The sequence below is a fragment of the Fusarium poae genome, chromosome 3, assembly GCF_019609905.1.
Source record: "Fusarium poae strain DAOMC 252244 chromosome 3, whole genome shotgun sequence".
Classification (NCBI taxonomy): domain Eukaryota; kingdom Fungi; phylum Ascomycota; class Sordariomycetes; order Hypocreales; family Nectriaceae; genus Fusarium; species Fusarium poae.
In genome coordinates, this window is record NC_058401.1 from 5,767,585 (window position 1) to 5,784,346 (window position 16,762).

General features: G+C 48.5%; 5 protein-coding genes and 1 non-coding gene across 6 annotated transcripts; 4 read left to right on the top strand and 2 right to left on the bottom strand.

Annotated features, from left to right (window-relative positions):
* Positions 1–3,029: 3,029 nt before the first annotated feature.
* Positions 3,030–4,298, top strand: FPOAC1_009348 (uncharacterized protein; the record flags this gene model as incomplete). The annotated part of the gene is made up of 1 exon (XM_044853775.1): positions 3,030–4,298. One exon carries the CDS (start codon positions 3,030–3,032, stop codon positions 4,296–4,298), a length of 1,269 nt encoding a protein of 422 aa, XP_044706445.1.
* Positions 4,299–5,812: 1,514 nt separating this feature from the next.
* FPOAC1_009349 (uncharacterized protein) lies at positions 5,813–7,889 on the top strand (the record flags this gene model as incomplete). The annotated part of the gene is made up of 2 exons (XM_044853776.1): positions 5,813–6,400; positions 6,459–7,889. 2 exons carry the CDS (start codon positions 5,813–5,815, stop codon positions 7,887–7,889), a joined length of 2,019 nt encoding a protein of 672 aa, XP_044706446.1.
* A 641-nt stretch (positions 7,890–8,530) lies between these two features.
* Positions 8,531–8,616, top strand: FPOAC1_009350. The gene has a single exon. It is a non-coding gene; the product is annotated as a tRNA-Lys (tRNA).
* A 388-nt stretch (positions 8,617–9,004) lies between these two features.
* Positions 9,005–10,918, bottom strand: FPOAC1_009351 (uncharacterized protein; the record flags this gene model as incomplete). Its single annotated transcript, XM_044853777.1, has 3 exons — positions 9,005–9,743; positions 9,825–10,238; positions 10,290–10,918. 3 exons carry the CDS (start codon positions 10,916–10,918, stop codon positions 9,005–9,007), a joined length of 1,782 nt encoding a protein of 593 aa, XP_044706447.1.
* A 1,733-nt stretch (positions 10,919–12,651) lies between these two features.
* FPOAC1_009352 (uncharacterized protein) lies at positions 12,652–14,818 on the bottom strand (the record flags this gene model as incomplete). The annotated part of the gene is made up of 3 exons (XM_044853778.1): positions 12,652–14,228; positions 14,289–14,336; positions 14,404–14,818. 3 exons carry the CDS (start codon positions 14,816–14,818, stop codon positions 12,652–12,654), a joined length of 2,040 nt encoding a protein of 679 aa, XP_044706448.1.
* Positions 14,819–15,071: 253 nt separating this feature from the next.
* On the top strand, positions 15,072–15,425 carry FPOAC1_009353 (uncharacterized protein; the record flags this gene model as incomplete). The annotated part of the gene is made up of 1 exon (XM_044853779.1): positions 15,072–15,425. The coding sequence occupies one exon, from the start codon at positions 15,072–15,074 to the stop codon at positions 15,423–15,425; it is 354 nt and encodes a 117-aa protein (XP_044706449.1).
* Positions 15,426–16,762: the final 1,337 nt, after the last annotated feature.

The window sequence follows — 16,762 nt, forward strand, 5'->3', positions numbered from 1 at the left end:
AACAGTATGGCGTGTACTACCTATACGTTGGTAGGAAAAATTAATGCAGGCCGTGTTTCATTCAAAACCACGAAAGCAAGAGATAATAATAAATTATTCACAGCCTCGACACAAGAGGAAAATAAGAACAAAAGATCAGATAAGGCTTTGTCGCGTAGACAAGGCTGTGATTGAATGCAGCCAAAATCGAAAAGGCAGCGAATAGCGGTCGGCGATAGGTACTGTAGTGGTGTAGTAGTACACGCTAACGGCGCGAAACGCACCACAGAGATGGGTACAGGTACAGCGAATAAAAGGCGTCCAGTGTGTGGCGTGCGGGTCTCGTCAGGAAATGGAATGGTTGCAGGCGGGAGAGAAGGTGACGAGGTGAAACGAGCTGTGAGTGGCCAGAATGTGGAGTGCAGGTGCGGGCGGGCGGTGGAGAAGCTCGAATCTCTGAATAGCCTCAAGATCTGGGTCAAACAACGACCTTGGCTGTCAAGACAACTTCTCAAGCAAATAAACAAGCCGACTGCGGGGTGCGTATCGATTCGAAAGCGTCAGAAAATTCTGACGTTTGAGTAGCAGAAAATGACGACAATTCGGAGATAATTAGGATGTGCAAATAGTCTTGGTTTGATGAAATTGGGCGATTCTGATGATAAAATCGACTGTCGTTGTTGAGAAAAATAGGTGGGAGGTGGAGGTTTGGTGAGAGAAGGGGGGGAGAAGAAGAGGAAAAGGGAGAAGAAATGAAATGGGGATGGCTACGTTTTTTTTTTCGGGGCGACGATAATATTTCTTATTTTCCAGGCCAGGAAGGAGAAAAACGGGGCAAAGCCAACAACTTCTTTACGATTGCATGTTACGAGTCGGACAACAACAAGTAAAGGCAAGGCAAGGCAAGGCAAGGCAAGGCAAGGCACGATACGGTACGAGGAAGAAACGAGAGGAGGGGGGAACGGACGGACCAGACCAGAAAAGCATCATCTGGCAAAAGGGAATGGAACCAAACCAAACCATAGCAAGGTCAGACAAGGGAAAGGGCAAAAGGAAAAGGGAAATTGTATTAAACCGCCGAGGGGCGTGGCTAATTCATCGACTCTGGGACTCAAAATGTCCAACAACACCAAAGGATCAGCTAAGGATAGGGGGTCTACCAAGTAATTAACCCGAGAGTCAAGACAATTTGGAGAGCCCAGGTAGAGAAAGCCTAAAACGCAGTAACGAGAAGAGTCAAAAAAGACATGCATAGTGCAGATTACAGTACAGTGATACGGATAGAAAGGACATAAACCAACCTTGGACTGGACCGGCAGACGCACGGATACTTTACCTGAAGGAAGGTAGGTACCTTATTAATACCGACTCAGATTCCATGTGCAACATCCGTCGTGCAGGGGGGGTCGGAGGTCGGGGGTCAGTCAATCTTGAGCGTGGGGAAACGCCAGGAATAACTTTCTCGCTTATGACATGTATCTTTTCCGTGCTACAATTGGATACAGTCTTTCACGACATATCGTTTACTTTTTCATATGGGTGTTTTTTGTCACACAGCACACTTGTATTTGTCCTTGTGACCTTTCTATCCCCAAACTTCCTTTGTCGTCAGCAATTAACTTGAAAAACCTACCGTTCTAGTGACAGCTCCTCCCCTTGAATGGTGTGGGCCACTTCGTCCCGGAACCAGAAACGTTGAACCAAGCTTAGGCGCGGTCCATCGACAGGGATTGGACGCGGCTGCAGTCAGGGCCGCATCAGCCACAAGTTTGTTTTTTCCTCGGTTTAAGTACAATGTAGCTGGCATTAAATCTACCTCCATCTCCATCTATGTGTCTACCAAGGTTCTTTGAAATGCATATAGCTGGCCTTTTTGGAGTCATGTAGACAATAATAAAGAGTCGCGAGATAAACACGATCCATATTTTCTTCCCGCGCGTTATTTGTATCGCCAGACCAGGTACATCGTATTGGTTAGATATGTATGAATTGACCTGAGATTGAGAGGGTTGACAACACCTGACATCGTCGGCACTGTTTATTTTTTTCAAAAGCGTGCGTATATATTCTGTTGTGAATATAGGCTCATCGTGAATGCGTCATTTATGAGAAACTGCATGCAAAGCATAACGTCTCCAAACACTTTGCTGCTTAACTTTTGCACGTTGGCGAACGTTCCAGCTTCACCAACTTTCTCGCTCAAACCAACTGTCTCGTCATTGACGAAAAACAATGCACGGCAGGACGCAAAACAGGCGTCCAGGGTTTTTCTTCGGACAACTACTATATTTTCATAGTTGTAAGCGTAACATCCGACGTTGTCTTAACAGTGAAGCCACAATTCGCAATATGTGCAAGGTTCTGTAGTACAAGTTCTGGAATCTAAAAAGGAACGAGCATCGATCGACGCTAATGCACCAACATCCTGGTTCAAATCTGTGGCGGTGCGACATGGCCTCTGGATTCTCAACTGCCAGCTTTACCTTGATTGATATAAGGAGGAACCTCATGTTTTAGTGCCAATAATTCAAACAATTAATATTAGTTGCCCTTAATTGATCCATCTTTGCACTTTTATGATAGTTCAGTTAAGAACCGTGGAAATTTAGCTCTTGTTTCGTGGTGCTATTTCCAGGGAACGAGATAACTCGTAATTGGAACCCGCATTTAAATAATCTTGGCATGGATCAGGAGAATTGCTAAGTTCACTTTCATCCCGCGATCAATGCAGTCAACCACCAACCGATTATGTTGCAATTGTAGCATTTGCCAAATGCCAAAACTCTATGTTGCTCAGCTTCTCACAATTACTTTATACAATCCTGGGTTCATTACAATAAACTTGAAAAACCACACGATTGACTCATCCATCAAAACTTCTTCTTTTTTTTGTTCTGGCACGTGATAGAACGGCTAAATCCGTTATGTGGGGTTGTACAAGACCCTGTCCCACTAAGATTTCTCCGCGGTTGCCTCCACCGACCAAAAAAAGACGTCAGAAGCAAAAGCTTTGTGAGGAAAGCCTTCCTGACCTTACACAACCACCCAATATGGACCCGACACTCTTGATTAACGACATTGTCGAGCACGATACGTCAAAGAAAAAGCCTGTACAGTTTGACGACGTCCAGATATCTTCCACCGGTTTCCCGCAACACAAACAACGATGGAAAACATCCGCTTTCAAGCAGAGACGCGCGGGACAGGCAGCTGATACACTGCATGAGATTAAATCCGAGACCACAAAGCTCCAGAGCTCTCTTTCAAATACGGATTTGGAAACTGTTGAGAAGCAGCGCATCGATCGGGAGAATCAACAGAAGCTTGACAGTATGAGTCCTGCCGAGATCGTTCAGGCTCAGCAAGAAATTATGAATGGCCTAAATCCTGCTCTCGTTCAGAGATTACTATCACGAGCCAACATTGACGAGCAAAATGGCCCTTCGCCCTTTGATCCACCGAAGCCCGAAAAAGAGGAAACGCCCGAGCCTCCGCCTACAATCAAAGTTGAGGATGCAGACAAGAGCGAGGCTTCGAAGAACAGCCGAGCAGCTCCCGCCCGACCTCCCAAGCCGTCAGTAGAGTCAGTACCGGAGAGTGACTCTTCAGCACCACGAACGACTTCCGGCAAGAAAATTGCAGACGACTACGATGAGGATAAAGCCCCACCTCAAATACCCCCAGATCTGTTCCCTATCACCGACCAACCCAAGTCGGTTCACTTCCCTGTTCCGCCAACTTTACCCGACCTCGACCCTTCCGACCCGGACTTCCTAGCTACACTTCACAAGAAATACTTTCCTAATCTCCCAGCCGACCCAAGCAAGCTCGCATGGATGGCACCGATCCCAACAGAGGATAGTCCAGCTGACAAAGATTCTTCGTACTATCCTCACCCCGAGATCGCAGTAAACGCCTTGCGCTTCGATTTCAAGGGCCGATTTTTGTCTCCTAGAGTAAGTAGATCTATCCCTTCGTCAAAGGGCTTACACCATCATGGCGACGCCCCAGAGGCTGCAGGGTATACAGTTGCGGAATTAGCCCATCTCGCGAGGAGCGCTGTGCCTGCGCAAAGGTGTATGGCTTTTCAAACATTAGGAAGAATTCTATATCGCCTTGGGCTTGGCGAATGGGGTAAAGGAGAAGATGATCATATCGCCATGGGCGTGTGGGGTGCTGTCAAGAAGGGACGGGTATTGGATAGCTTGACAGAAGCTGCCATGGCAGAAGGCGGTCACCGAGGCAGTCGTGCTTATGCCACAGAGGCTCTCTGGTTGTTCGAGAAGGGAGGTTGGAGAGAGAAGTTCAAGGGCAGGTAAAGGATCAACTTGACATGATCACAAATAGGAAGACATTTAGACATAACGACACGCAACCATATGCACTGGTAACGGACGCCCGACTACAAGATAGATACACACATTTGCGGAGGTTAAAACTGCCCCAATTCGTGAATCGGCACAAATCTCAACATTCAAGCAGAGCCACGCCAGTTTGTGGTTCAGGAACTATAAGCGTCTGTTGTTCTGATGGAAGATTTTACTGGTGCCACGTAGTGATGAGTAGCTAGGCTATACTGTTGGTGAATTGCCATATCTCCTTGGCGTTAAAAACTGCCTCTTACATGTCGGTATGCCATTATGGGCTTATTAATGATGAAATCAAGTCACTGCCTTGAGTCTTCCGTTATGAATGTCCTGTCGATGTCATGGATTGTTCAAACCGAGATGCATCAATATTGGTAGACAAGCGGTGAAGAGAGGTTGTGGCGTGATGGAGCACGATGGAATACCAACGCTTAGCTGTGATTTCTCTATGTTCAAGTACTCAAATTAAAGATACATGCGGCTCTTGCGCGCGGCTTGAGAGTAACATGGAATCTGGAGAAAGGAGTTCTAATGTATATGGGAGTCTTGTCGCCGGGATCCCCGCCCACTGAAAGAGCCCGAAACCTCAAGAACAGGATCCACCTGTTGTGGACACAGCAGTATCGATTGGCTGTAAACACCCATTGGGGAGAAACCTGGGGCCGAGTGCCCTGTGGCATGACAGTTAAACGGGCTCCAATGCAATCCAATGGCTTGAATGCATTCATTCAGTGGAGTGAGACAGTGTAATGCAGACACTGAGTCAAGGGGAATGGGTGCGGTGTGTACTGTAGGTACCTACCCAGAAGGTGGCTTGTGTCCGGACAGGCGAAAAAAGGGAGCAGCAGCTGGAGCCAACCCTGGACGGGGAAAAACGAACAAAAAAAACATCTTTTGCTGGTGGCTAGGCCGCCAACTTCTTTCTTCTCTCTTCTTGTCTCCCTCTCAGCCCAAAACATCACGGCCCTGCCGCGCCAATTCCTCCATTTCTGGGTGACTTGCCGACTTCTTTTCATCTTCCCTCCGGTCATCGAATAAGTTCTTGTCTTTCACGTACGTCTGCTTCACCTTTTTGTAGGCTCAGACTTCGCTCCATCTCCCTCTTGCATCGCAATCGATATCGACATTCCCCGCCACTTCTAGGTAGTTTGTTGCCTCTCCGACGACTACAAACAACCTCTTCGGCAACCTGCATCCATCGCTCAGCAATTCAACTTTTGAACGAGCCGGATCTGAGAACCAAACAATACTATTTGCACTGCTCTTGATTGCGCAGTCAAAAAGTACATACACAGCTTCTTTTAGCTCTTTGCTCTCTCGCCCAATCCGCTTCTGAGCCCAAGCTTTCTCGCCCCACGATCGCGATCTACTCTGAAGTCTGCCCGCACGACTACGACAGAACGTTTGAACCGACCTCAATTAAAAAGAATTCCGCAAGACACGAGACACTGTGACTTTCACTAGCCATGGCGTCTCCGCTGCAGTATGCCTACCGAACCCAGAAGACCATCGGCGTCTTTGACGCTGCGCCTGTCTACGAGTCTCTCGCTGGGTTCAACAAGCCCGAGGGCAACCTCCGATACTGCATTTATTCGCCCTGTGGACGTTACTTCGGTTGGGCCTCCAATGAGGTTGTCACCGTTGTTGATGCCTCGACTGGTCAGCAGGTCCTTTCTCTCCCCATCCTCAACGTTTACGAACTCGGTTTCTCTCCTCGTGGCACTTTCGTCATTACCTGGGAGCGCCCTGGCAAGGATGAGAACGGCGATGCCACCAAGAACCTCAAGGTCTGGCGTGTTGTAGAGGAGGGTGTTGCTGGTCAGGACAAGCAGCCCCTTGGCCGCTTTGTTCAGAAGCAGCAGCAAGGCTGGAACCTTCAGTACACAGCTGATGAGAAGTACTGTGCTCGTGTCGTAACAAATGAAGTCCAATTCTACGAGAGCCACGACCTCGTCACGGTCTGGAACAAACTCCGAGTCGAGGGTGTTACCAACTTTGCCCTTGCTCCTGGCAGCCAGAACCATGCTGTCGCCGTCTTTGTTCCCGAGCGCAAGGTGAGTTAACCGCCAATCACGTATACATTGAAATTCATTTGCTAACAGTCGTTTCTAGGGTCAACCCGCCGCCGTCAAGGTCTTTAACGTTCCCCTCTTCAACAACCCTATCTCGCAAAAGACCTTCTTCAAGGGAGACAAGGTCCAACTGAAGTGGAACAAGCTGGGCTCCAGCCTTCTGGTCCTGGCACAAACTGACGTTGATCGCTCAGGCAAGAGTTACTACGGCGAGACCACCCTGTATCTACTAAGCACTACTGGCGCTTTCGATGCTCGTGTGTCCCTGGATAAGGAGGGTCCTATCCATGATGTTTCTTGGTCGCCCAACTCGAGAGAGTTTGGTGTTGTCTATGGTTACATGCCTGCCAAGGCCACCATCTTCAACCATCGCGCTGTTGCGACTCACTCGTTCCCGATTGGTCCTCGAAACACCATCACATTCTCACCAACTGGTCGTTTTGTTTTGGTTGCAGGATTCGGCAACCTTGCTGGTCAGATCGATATTTATGACCTCGAGAAAGATTTCCGAAAGGTCACCACTATCGAGAGCGGAAACCCCAGTGTCTGCGAGTGGAGTCCTGACAGCCGTTACATCATGACTGCTACAACTTCTCCTCGACTCCGTGTGGATAATGGTATTAAGTTGTGGCACGTTAGCGGCGGCATCATGTACAACGAGGATATGGTCGAGTTGTACAATGTTATCTGGCGACCTCAGGGTCCTGAGAACATTGCTCCCGGTGACCCCTTGAGCCCCATTCCTACACCTCACTCCTCTGCCACGGCGCTCTTGGCCACGGCCAAACCCCCTAGTAAGCCTGCTGGTGCTTACCGTCCTCCTGGCGCTCGTGGTTTGGCCACGCCCCTTCACTTCAAACGCGAAGATGAGGGCGGTGCTGCCCATGTCGTAGGCAATGGTGTTCCAAATGTTGGTCCTAACGGTTTCGGTCGCCCACGCCGGGGTGTGCCAGGTGCGGAATTTGCTGAGCAGACTCCTGCCGTCAGGACTGTTCCGGGTGCTGAGCCCATGGGCGATGAGAACTCGTCCAAGTCCAAGAATAAGAAGAAGAGAAACAAGAAGAACGCCCAGGGCGAGAGTGGTCGACCTCAAGGCGAGCCTAACGGTGGAGCCAGCCTGGCTCCTCCCTCTCATGACCGAGGCCATGATGGTCGCAGCCCCGAGCGACGCAACCATCGCAACAGAAGCCAGTCGCGCAACAACCAACCTCGTAGCCGAAGCAATACACACCGTAACGGCCATGGAAATCAGCAGCAAACCCAAGGCTCCGGTGCTGCCGCTGCCGCCGCTGATGCATCTCAGAACCCCAACGCTAAGAAGATTCGTAGTCTCCAGAAGAAGGTTCGCGCCATTGAGGATCTTGAAATGCGTCTGGCAGGTGGAGAAAAGCTAGAGGATACCCAGCTTAAGAAAATCAACACAAAGTCGTCTGTGCTGAAGGAGCTCGATGGTTTAGAAAAGGAGAACTAAGATAGGGGACGATAAGGTTTTGGTAACTGGACAATCTGTTTTCGTGGTTCCCAGCAGGACGTGATATGTAGTATCAAGTTGGGCAGAATCTGGGAAAATGGGAGTGTTGTTGAGTTGTTAGGACTCTGGGTTATTGAATTGGGTTGTGCTTTATTGGACAACTTACCTGCACGGCGCGGATCGGTTGGGTCGACTTTGTGTTTCTGTATACTAAGGCGGTCCATTGGGGAGTCAAAAGTCAATCGGACTATGGGAGACTTGGTCGGCGCGCCACAGTCTGATACATAAATCAGAAGAAGAATAAAAGCTCATTATCACTCGGTATACATTTATCTGTTTAGGATGATATAATTGCTAAATAGATACTGATTGTGTATGTGCCAGTTGGGTCTTTCCATTTAGACATTGCACGTTACCCTACAGTTCTCATATCTCGTTAACTGATTTTTATGTTTCCAAGTCAACATGTGAAGGTGAACTCTCATGTAGACAGTTGATATCTGAGGATGAAATTGTCAGTCATAGGTGTGCTAGTCATAGGCTAAACGCGAACAAGTCTGCCTATCGTTGTTTTTCGCTGGCATGATCTTCAAGTACACAAATTTGGCACCGTCTTCCAATAAACAAAGCCTCAATACGAGGCCCGGTTAGCTCAATCGGTAGAGCGTGAGACTCTTAAATGAGTACACAAATCTCAAGGTTGCGGGTTCGACCCCCGCATCGGGCTGTTCCTATAAATTCCCATGGGATTGAGTAATCGTTTCTTTTTGATATTTATTTATCATAATGGTTTTTTTTTTCTTTCTTTTTTTTTTTCGATATCCTCGTGATAACTCGTCTGTCTAAGGAGGGGGGATCTAGGAATGGATACTCCATCTCTTTTGGAAGCTTGAAACAGGGAAGAACATTCACCAGGAGTGACTTACTCACTACTTCCTTGGTTCAGTAGGAATCTAGATAGCTGCTTACACGAAGAAGGGGCAGAGCAAGTATAGATGGCGGGTAGGTTCACACGTAAGCGGCTTCATCCTGCATTTCAAATATCATTTCTTAATTCTTACTAGGTGTCTTGGAATTTGAAGCTTCACACCATCACAGCTTTTGGCCTTACCCCTTTAGTTGTTTGCAGTTTTCTCCAGAACCCCTTCGGCTGCATTAGCTCCCTCAGTCTCTCGTTTCTGTTTCTTCTCCAATTTCCTCTGATACTTGGCTCTCTTCGCATCAAGCCTATCCTGCTCCTCTTTAAGAGCTCTAACAGTAGGGCTCTTTGCTCTAATCTTGGCTCCGTACCTCCAGAAAACGAACGGGATCGGAATCATTGCGACTTCGAGAAGACCTAGGAGAGTGCCTGCCCACTGAGGAGTCATGGCAGCATACATTTTGGGACCGGCTAGAGGCAAGACACCTCCAGCAATACTTCGAAGAACAGCGTTACCGGCGAGTGCACTGGCAGCATAGATGGAATACGTCCCAGCCAGGTAATTTGAGCCGTAGATGAAGGATATGGTGTTACCTGCACCGAAGGGAATACCAAAAGCAATCGGGATGGCCCAATGGATGGATGCCGGTAGACACGTCCATGAGAAAACGAGCTGACCCAGGGGTGTCAGAACTGCGCCAATTGCCATGACCAAAGCTGTTGCCTCGGGCGGGGGTTTGCCAGTCACAGGATCTCGAGGCTGAGAGTTGATGACACGTCGGAAGAGAGGTTCGGCAAAGATAGCCATCATTGTGCCTACACCTATACCGACAAAGGCCAGGCCGGATATGCCGGCATTCCACCCACGGTGTTGCGAAAAAACGATGGGGTATGCCACGAAGCAGAGATAGAGAATGGCATAAATCAGCGAGATCCTAAATTTTGGTCAGCTGTTTTCTCTTGGCCAGCAAACTCCCGGAAGGACAAAAAAAGGAAAAGAGATCGTAATTACGTACCAAATGTCCATGAACCACAAAATGGGCTCAGTTGCCAACAGGATAAAGGGACGACTCATGTTGATTTTGATAAGATGCCAAGTTGACAGCTTCTGGTCATATTGGCACCAATACCTCGGATCGTCGTTTTCCTTACGGAGTCGCGCAGCCTTTTTCTTCAGGATAGCAGGGTGGTATGTCTCCTTGACTGTTAGCATCATAAGAACACCTGCACCACCGAGTATCAGAGGAATCCAAGCATCCCATCGCCAGCCCAAGTATTGAAACACAAAACCTCCAATGATAGGTCCAGTAGAAGGTCCATTTAGGGGCGCGATTGACCACATGGACATAGCAGCGGCAAGATGATCTGGATCTGTAATGTCGACGATAGTGCCGGGGCTGTTTGATATCATGGCGGCACCAAATACGGCACTGTATCTTTGTCAGTCATGTGGATCAAATTGACGGACTACCACCACTTACCCAAAGAATCGCACCACAATGATCTCGGTCAACGAAGTGGCCAAGGCGCAAGGCAAGATCAACAAAGCCCAAGCGAGTAAGCAGACGATGTATACCTTCTGTCGCCCATACAACTCGCTCAGAGGCGCTACAATGAGACTTCCGACAGCAAGGCCAAGCAAGTATGTCGTCAAACCCAACGTTGTTACTGTTGTCGAAACTCCAAATTCTTCTGCCAGGCCAGAAACTGATGCTGTATAGCATGTGCTGTACAAGACTACCACCCAAGTGGAGTATGAGACACAGACAACGATCCAGTAGCGGTAAGCTTTTGACCAGTTTCGGGGATTTTCAGGATCACCATCTTGAAAGAAAACCTCGAAGTCAGCAGGCCGAGATGCGTTGCTCGTTACGCTCGTGCCAGTTTGCGTGTAAGTGATGGGCTCGCGAGCTGCGCGTTCCGCCTCTGTCTCGACATCCGGGGTGAGAGCATGCTCCAATGGCTCAAGAATGTCAGGATCGCGTAGACGGCTGCGGCGCGTTTCAACGGTCCTGATAGGTTCTAAAACCGGCGACGATGTTGTCGAAGACGTTGAAGAAGACGACTCAGCGCTATTGACCGGTGACGCCTTTTCGAGATCACCCGCCATGACTTTTTGGCGCGTTCCTGTCGCAAACCTGGAAGAAGTTGTCAGATTGTTGGCTGCAATGTCGGGTTTCACAACAAGCTGTCGTCATTCCGGCTTAAAAGAGGAGAGAGGGCTTCCTTTGATTATAAATGTCGATACAAGATCAACAAGTCGGTCTGGTCTATCTAGGGTACAGCAAGCAAGGATGGCAAAAGGTGTACGTGATTGATCCCTTTTGAGAGTCGGCAACCTCGAAGACCGGAAGACGGCACGCAAAGGAATTGAACCAACATAAGTCATGGATATACATATTGCTTGGTAAATTGCGCCTTTCGCCCTTTATCGTCCAACCGATGTGGATGCCGAAAAGAGTATCCTGGCCGCTAGTTTGCTCACAGTGGATAAAGACGGGTTCTTTATTGTCCCCTGGTGGATCTATTGGTGGGCTCGTAAAGCTACTTCTGTTACCGTTATGGCGAGCAAACCTGCGGAATCCTTAACATGTCCGGGACGGGTTCTTAGTTCAGCCCCACGCCGGATGGACCCCGCAGGAGATAAGCGTCTCAGGACTGTGGAAAAGGATCTACACTTGAGTCAATCTTGACCTGAGAGATTATCTACAGTCTGACTTTCCCCCCCCTCCGATCGGAACATATCTATCTAGGTTTGATGTTTTGTACTATAGAAGTATAGAAGTACAGACGAGACAGGTATGTTACATAAAAAGATGTGACTATTGAATGCTTGTGGAATTCTCTGGTTACTTCAATAAAAGCTTTATACTCTACTCTGTATCTTCAATCCGATTGTCTTGTTGCGAAGTCGGATCATATAAAAGTGTAGTTACCTACCTAGGTACCTAGTTTAGGTACCTAGGTCTAGCTCTAACTATTTATTCCGGCTGCTGTGGGGCCGAGTCGGCCCCAGTTTTCGAGCAAAGACAGACCTGACCTGACGGCAAAGGCTCAGTTATGTGTGATTAAGAAGAATCGTTATCTACATGTTTTGCTGCCTTAAGCTTATACATATATATCCTAGATAGTGGGTGGCGGAAAAGATGAAATCTATGCTTTAGGGTGTTTGCAAACATAGACTAAACGAACGGCCTGAGAGCATGGTCCAAACGGTATAAACTTTTGGAGCTGTAAGAGACTGTTATACACATGTGATAAATCCAGGCCACTGCTTCTGAGCCCAAGTTGAAGCTATCTATGATGTGCCCGATGACACCCCAGAAAAGACTGTGTTGAGCTTTCCCTGACATGTGTTTGTTAATATGGAAGTAAGCTTATCCAGCTTCAAGATGCATCAGTGAGTTCACCAAGCTTCTCATATCATACTAATAAATCAAGGGGTATGCATCATCGAGTCATTCGTTGTGACGATAGCGTCGTCAAACTGTCGACTATTTGCTTAATGGACGATTGTCTATCTGTCACTGAAATACTTGTCGGATCCTATAATATCTAATCGAGATGCGATAAATATACCGATAAGCACGTACTCATATAAATCATTATAGATTCATCTCGACAACCTATTTTTGGCCTATCTGTTAGAAGTACTGCGCTCATTTTCCTTGCTATGTCCGGTACGCCTTTCACCTTACTAGGTCTCTACCGAGACCACTATTGAGAATTGTACAACAAGTATCCTTAACCATACCAGGACCCTATGTAATTATAACTAGAAACGCATGCCGTCCAACGTCCAGATAAGATAACAGCTGGCATAAAGGTGGCCATAAACTATCTCTAATAGTAATTCTGCAAATCTGAGCTGTTATTAGCTGCATGGCCACCCATAGGCCGCCCCTGTGCGCCTGCAGGACCGCGGGGCGCCTGATTTCGGCCGCCAAAGTTTCCTTGGCTGGGACCGCTGGGTGCTGATACTGGGGGGTTGTTACCCTTGCTGAGCGGCGGGTAGGAGTCATCATAATCCACCTGTTGCCCGTAGCCGCCCTGCTGGTTTCTAGGATCAACATCGTCGAGGGATCGGTAGTTGTAGCCTCCTCCTCTACCGCGGCCTCCGCGACCGCCCCTAGCATTACCACGGCCACGGTTGCCTCGTCCTCGTCCTCCACGGCTCCCTGAATGGTAGCCACGGGACTCACTACGTCCACTAAAATGGTTGTTGGTGTTCCTTTGATTCCAGTCCTCGTCACCATTGTGCTTCCGCTTCGATGTCTTGTTGGCGAATAGACTCTCATAGGCATCCTCCCGCGGATCATCCGGCTCGATGCGTAGAATGACCTTTTCGCCAACCACGGTTTCAAAAGTAAACGACTGTTCTGGTGATATGGGTTGCCAGTTCTGTATTTTCCCTGCGTCCATTGGTCGGGCTCCCTTTCTCAGTGCCAAGACAACCAAAGGACTAGGGTTATCGGTATGGTACTTGGCATTCTGGGGAATAGGTCGTAACTGCGCTGCCCAGATACTGTGATCAAAACAAGACGTACCGACAACTTCCCACTGCATCTTGCTACCCATTCCACCGACCTTCTCCAAGATACTAGCGGGACACGGACGAGGGCAGATGAGGATATTGTTGCCATGGTACTTAAGCTCATGTTGCGGCATGTTAGGAGGTATGTGGGCGAGCTTGATGAGTTTCTTGGTGTCCTCGGGCCCAATCATGTAGCCAGTAAAGAACACAGTCTTCTTAATCCTGAGTCGGTGTTGGCGCTGTCTTGGGGATTGTTTGGAAACCAGCTCGTTGTGAATGTTGATCATGTGCTGAATCTCTGCCACCTCGATAACAGGGTCCAGGGTCGTTGAGCAATCAGCCACTTGGATAACTTCGGCTAAGATTGGACCTCTTGTTCGCGCAGTGTTCTGTTGACGGTTGAACTCTGCAAAAAAGTCGCGGAAGCCTTTGGTGTGTTTTGGTCGGTCCTCGTAGACCCGGATCTCTTCTGCTTGTTTGTACGTTTCCATCAGGCCCCCAAGGAAGAGCTGCTTGAAGTGCATGGTGCTCTGAAATTTCTGGTTCGTCGGACTAACGGAAGGTTTGAGGCCAATCATGTCAAACTCCAACCCCTTGGCAGTCACCATTTTCTGTATCAACTCGGCGAAGCCTTTCTCTGAGCGACCTGTGAGCAGCACGCAGAGAGCATCCTTCTGTTGCATGCTCAGCCTAACAAGATCAACTATCTTTTCGTTCCACCAGCCTTCCCATGCGCGCTTCTCCTCAACCTCGATGCCTTTGCCGGTGGCGGCGAGGATGCGACTGTCATGCCACCACCCGCCATTAACAAATGTTTCTTGGTTTGATAATGTTCCGATCGTTGGGCCGTTCCAGAGTTGGGGGTTTGGTAAAGGGGTTTTGAATACTATGCTATGTTAGATTTGTATGATGCAATGCCTGTCGGTTCGTTCGAGTGTAGACTCACAGGTGTTGTCGAAATCGTAGACGTGAAGAGCTTTGATTTTATCGACGACTTTTATAAGTTAGTCACATCTTCGGTACTGGAAGACTGCAGCAAGAAAATCTGGAAGCCCACGAACCTGGGAGAGCGTGATTCAGAATAGACCATCGCCCTAAAGCCGTGACGGTGTGTTGCGACGCGACGGCAGTAGGGCCATGATATGCGCTAAAGGCCGAGGCCGAGGCCATGGCGTCTGAGAGGTTGAACCTGTGATGGCAGACTGAGGTGATCGCTACCTTTGAGGTAGGCGAAATAGCGAGCGCGCAGCAGCTTTTTGGGTACCGGCGGCGATTGAGTGTTGATGATTGTGAATTGTTGATATTCGATGATGTAGTTGAGGTCCAAGTTTGTCGACCCTGTAGAATCAAGGGCCGGTGGGGTAGGAGCGGGAGCCGGCGCAGGGTAACTGCTGCGGCGACAGCGGCAGCGGTAGCTGTAGTTACCGTTACACGGGCCCCAGGCTTCAGCGTTTCTACAGGCGACAGACGCCGCATCTCGAGCAGGTGGTGCTAGTGAAATAGAGGGCAGAATCCAATGAATACAGGCACCTAGGTAGGTAGGCAGGTAGTAACTAAGCCAAGAAAATATTCATACAACAAACCATTTCAATGAATTGAGTGGGAGCATCATCATCCTTCTATCCGAGCATAACGTAACTTTGATTCAGCTCCAAGGTGAACTTACCCCTCACCTCACACTTGACTGCATCATAGCATACCATTCATTGTATGCTCTGTACTTCTTATAATGGCGTCGTCTAGCGCCATCCGCTTCGTTACCGGCTCCAAAAAGTCCCCTCTGGGTTCTCTGCACCTTCAGCTTCGCGTGAAACCGGGAGCCAGCAAGAACCGCGAGGGTATCATCGCAGTGACAGAAGATGTCATTGAACTGTGTGTTTCTGCTCAGGCGAGAGAGGGCGAGGCCAACAAGGCTGTTGTTCAGGTCCTCAGCGGAATCTTGGGCGTGCCCAAGTCCAGTCTACAGTTGACGCACGGCATGAAGTCACGCGACAAAACAGTTGTGCTTGGTGGTATCAAAGGTGATGGAGAGGAATATGCGAATAGTATCCGCAATATCCTAGATAGGGCTGCTGAGGATTGACTATAAGCCGGACTTGCTTACAATGCTACGAGTTTGCATGGGCACATCAGCTTCCTATTGGTTAACAAGACAGCCCAAGTTAGATTCGTACATCAGAGCTGAGAGAGCGGGAGGGAGAGAGCAAGAGGGTTCATCATATTGGAAGATTGATGAGTTCCTAGTTTCATACTCCGCTTCATGGTTAAGGGCACGTCGTTATGGAAACTCATATTTCAGATGTCGTGCACTGGAAGTTACTTCACGCCATGACCTGTTGTGCTGCTATCCTGCCTAGTATCAAAAATATGATAGCACTGCTGATAACATCTAATCTATTCGGTCAGTCAGTCTTGCGCAAAAAGCTATTATAACATCGTATGGAACATACTCTGTGAGTATATCCAAAACCTGGCTTTGAACCATTCTCTTACAAAAATTAGGTAACCTCTACGAAAAGATGATTAGCCAAGAAACTGGTCAGCTTCATGAGATGGCTGGCATCATAGCATTGCGCATGATAAACATTTTCTAATATTGGTTCTTCACCCGTCCCGTCATGTGTCACATACCTATGTAACAGCGGGCAGATGCATGTGCGGCCCGTGTTTGTGGGGTTAAATTCTATGTTTAAACCAGGTGTTGTTTCCTACCTCGATGACGGGTCACGGATATACGGTCCAGTACTGCACATGTGGCCGAGTGATGATGATGGGTCGAGTTAAGATATGAAGGGGTGCGAGCATGATCACGGTAGCGTCGCTCGCCTCAAGAGGAGGCATGTTCTCGTTGGGCATCTACCGTCTTTTGCCCAGTCCTTATGACTCAGGAAAACGAAGTTTCAGAAAAAGAACCCAAGGCTGCATAACAAGCAGCAAAAAAGGCCCACGTTTTGAACACGCGTATGCAATTTTTTTTAAATTACCATGTGCCGACCATCGGCATTTCTCATGATCATCGGGATCTGTTACAGACTATCGATCGATCGAACGCATACAAGGATCCTAGGACCATATTCTATCGGCCACAGGCACATGGAACCCAACTAGATATGTATGCACGAAAGCTTTACCGACCGACGTTTGAGAAATTCCTGGGATGTCGGTTGTAGCGGCTAAAGCCGAAGTGCGATTGATCTTGTGGTGTATGTTGAAAGTTCATTAGATCGAGTTGAGCTCTGGACCGCACTGCACGCACATATGCATACCCCCGTACGTAACGAGACAACGACTGCACAAGACAGACGGTAGATCAGAATAAACGGGAGGCCTCTCGCATGTTTCCAAAAGGAGAATATTGCGCAATGGCTTAAACATCTCCTTTGACCACTTGTCGGAATTTGCCAGGAAGACTCCATCATC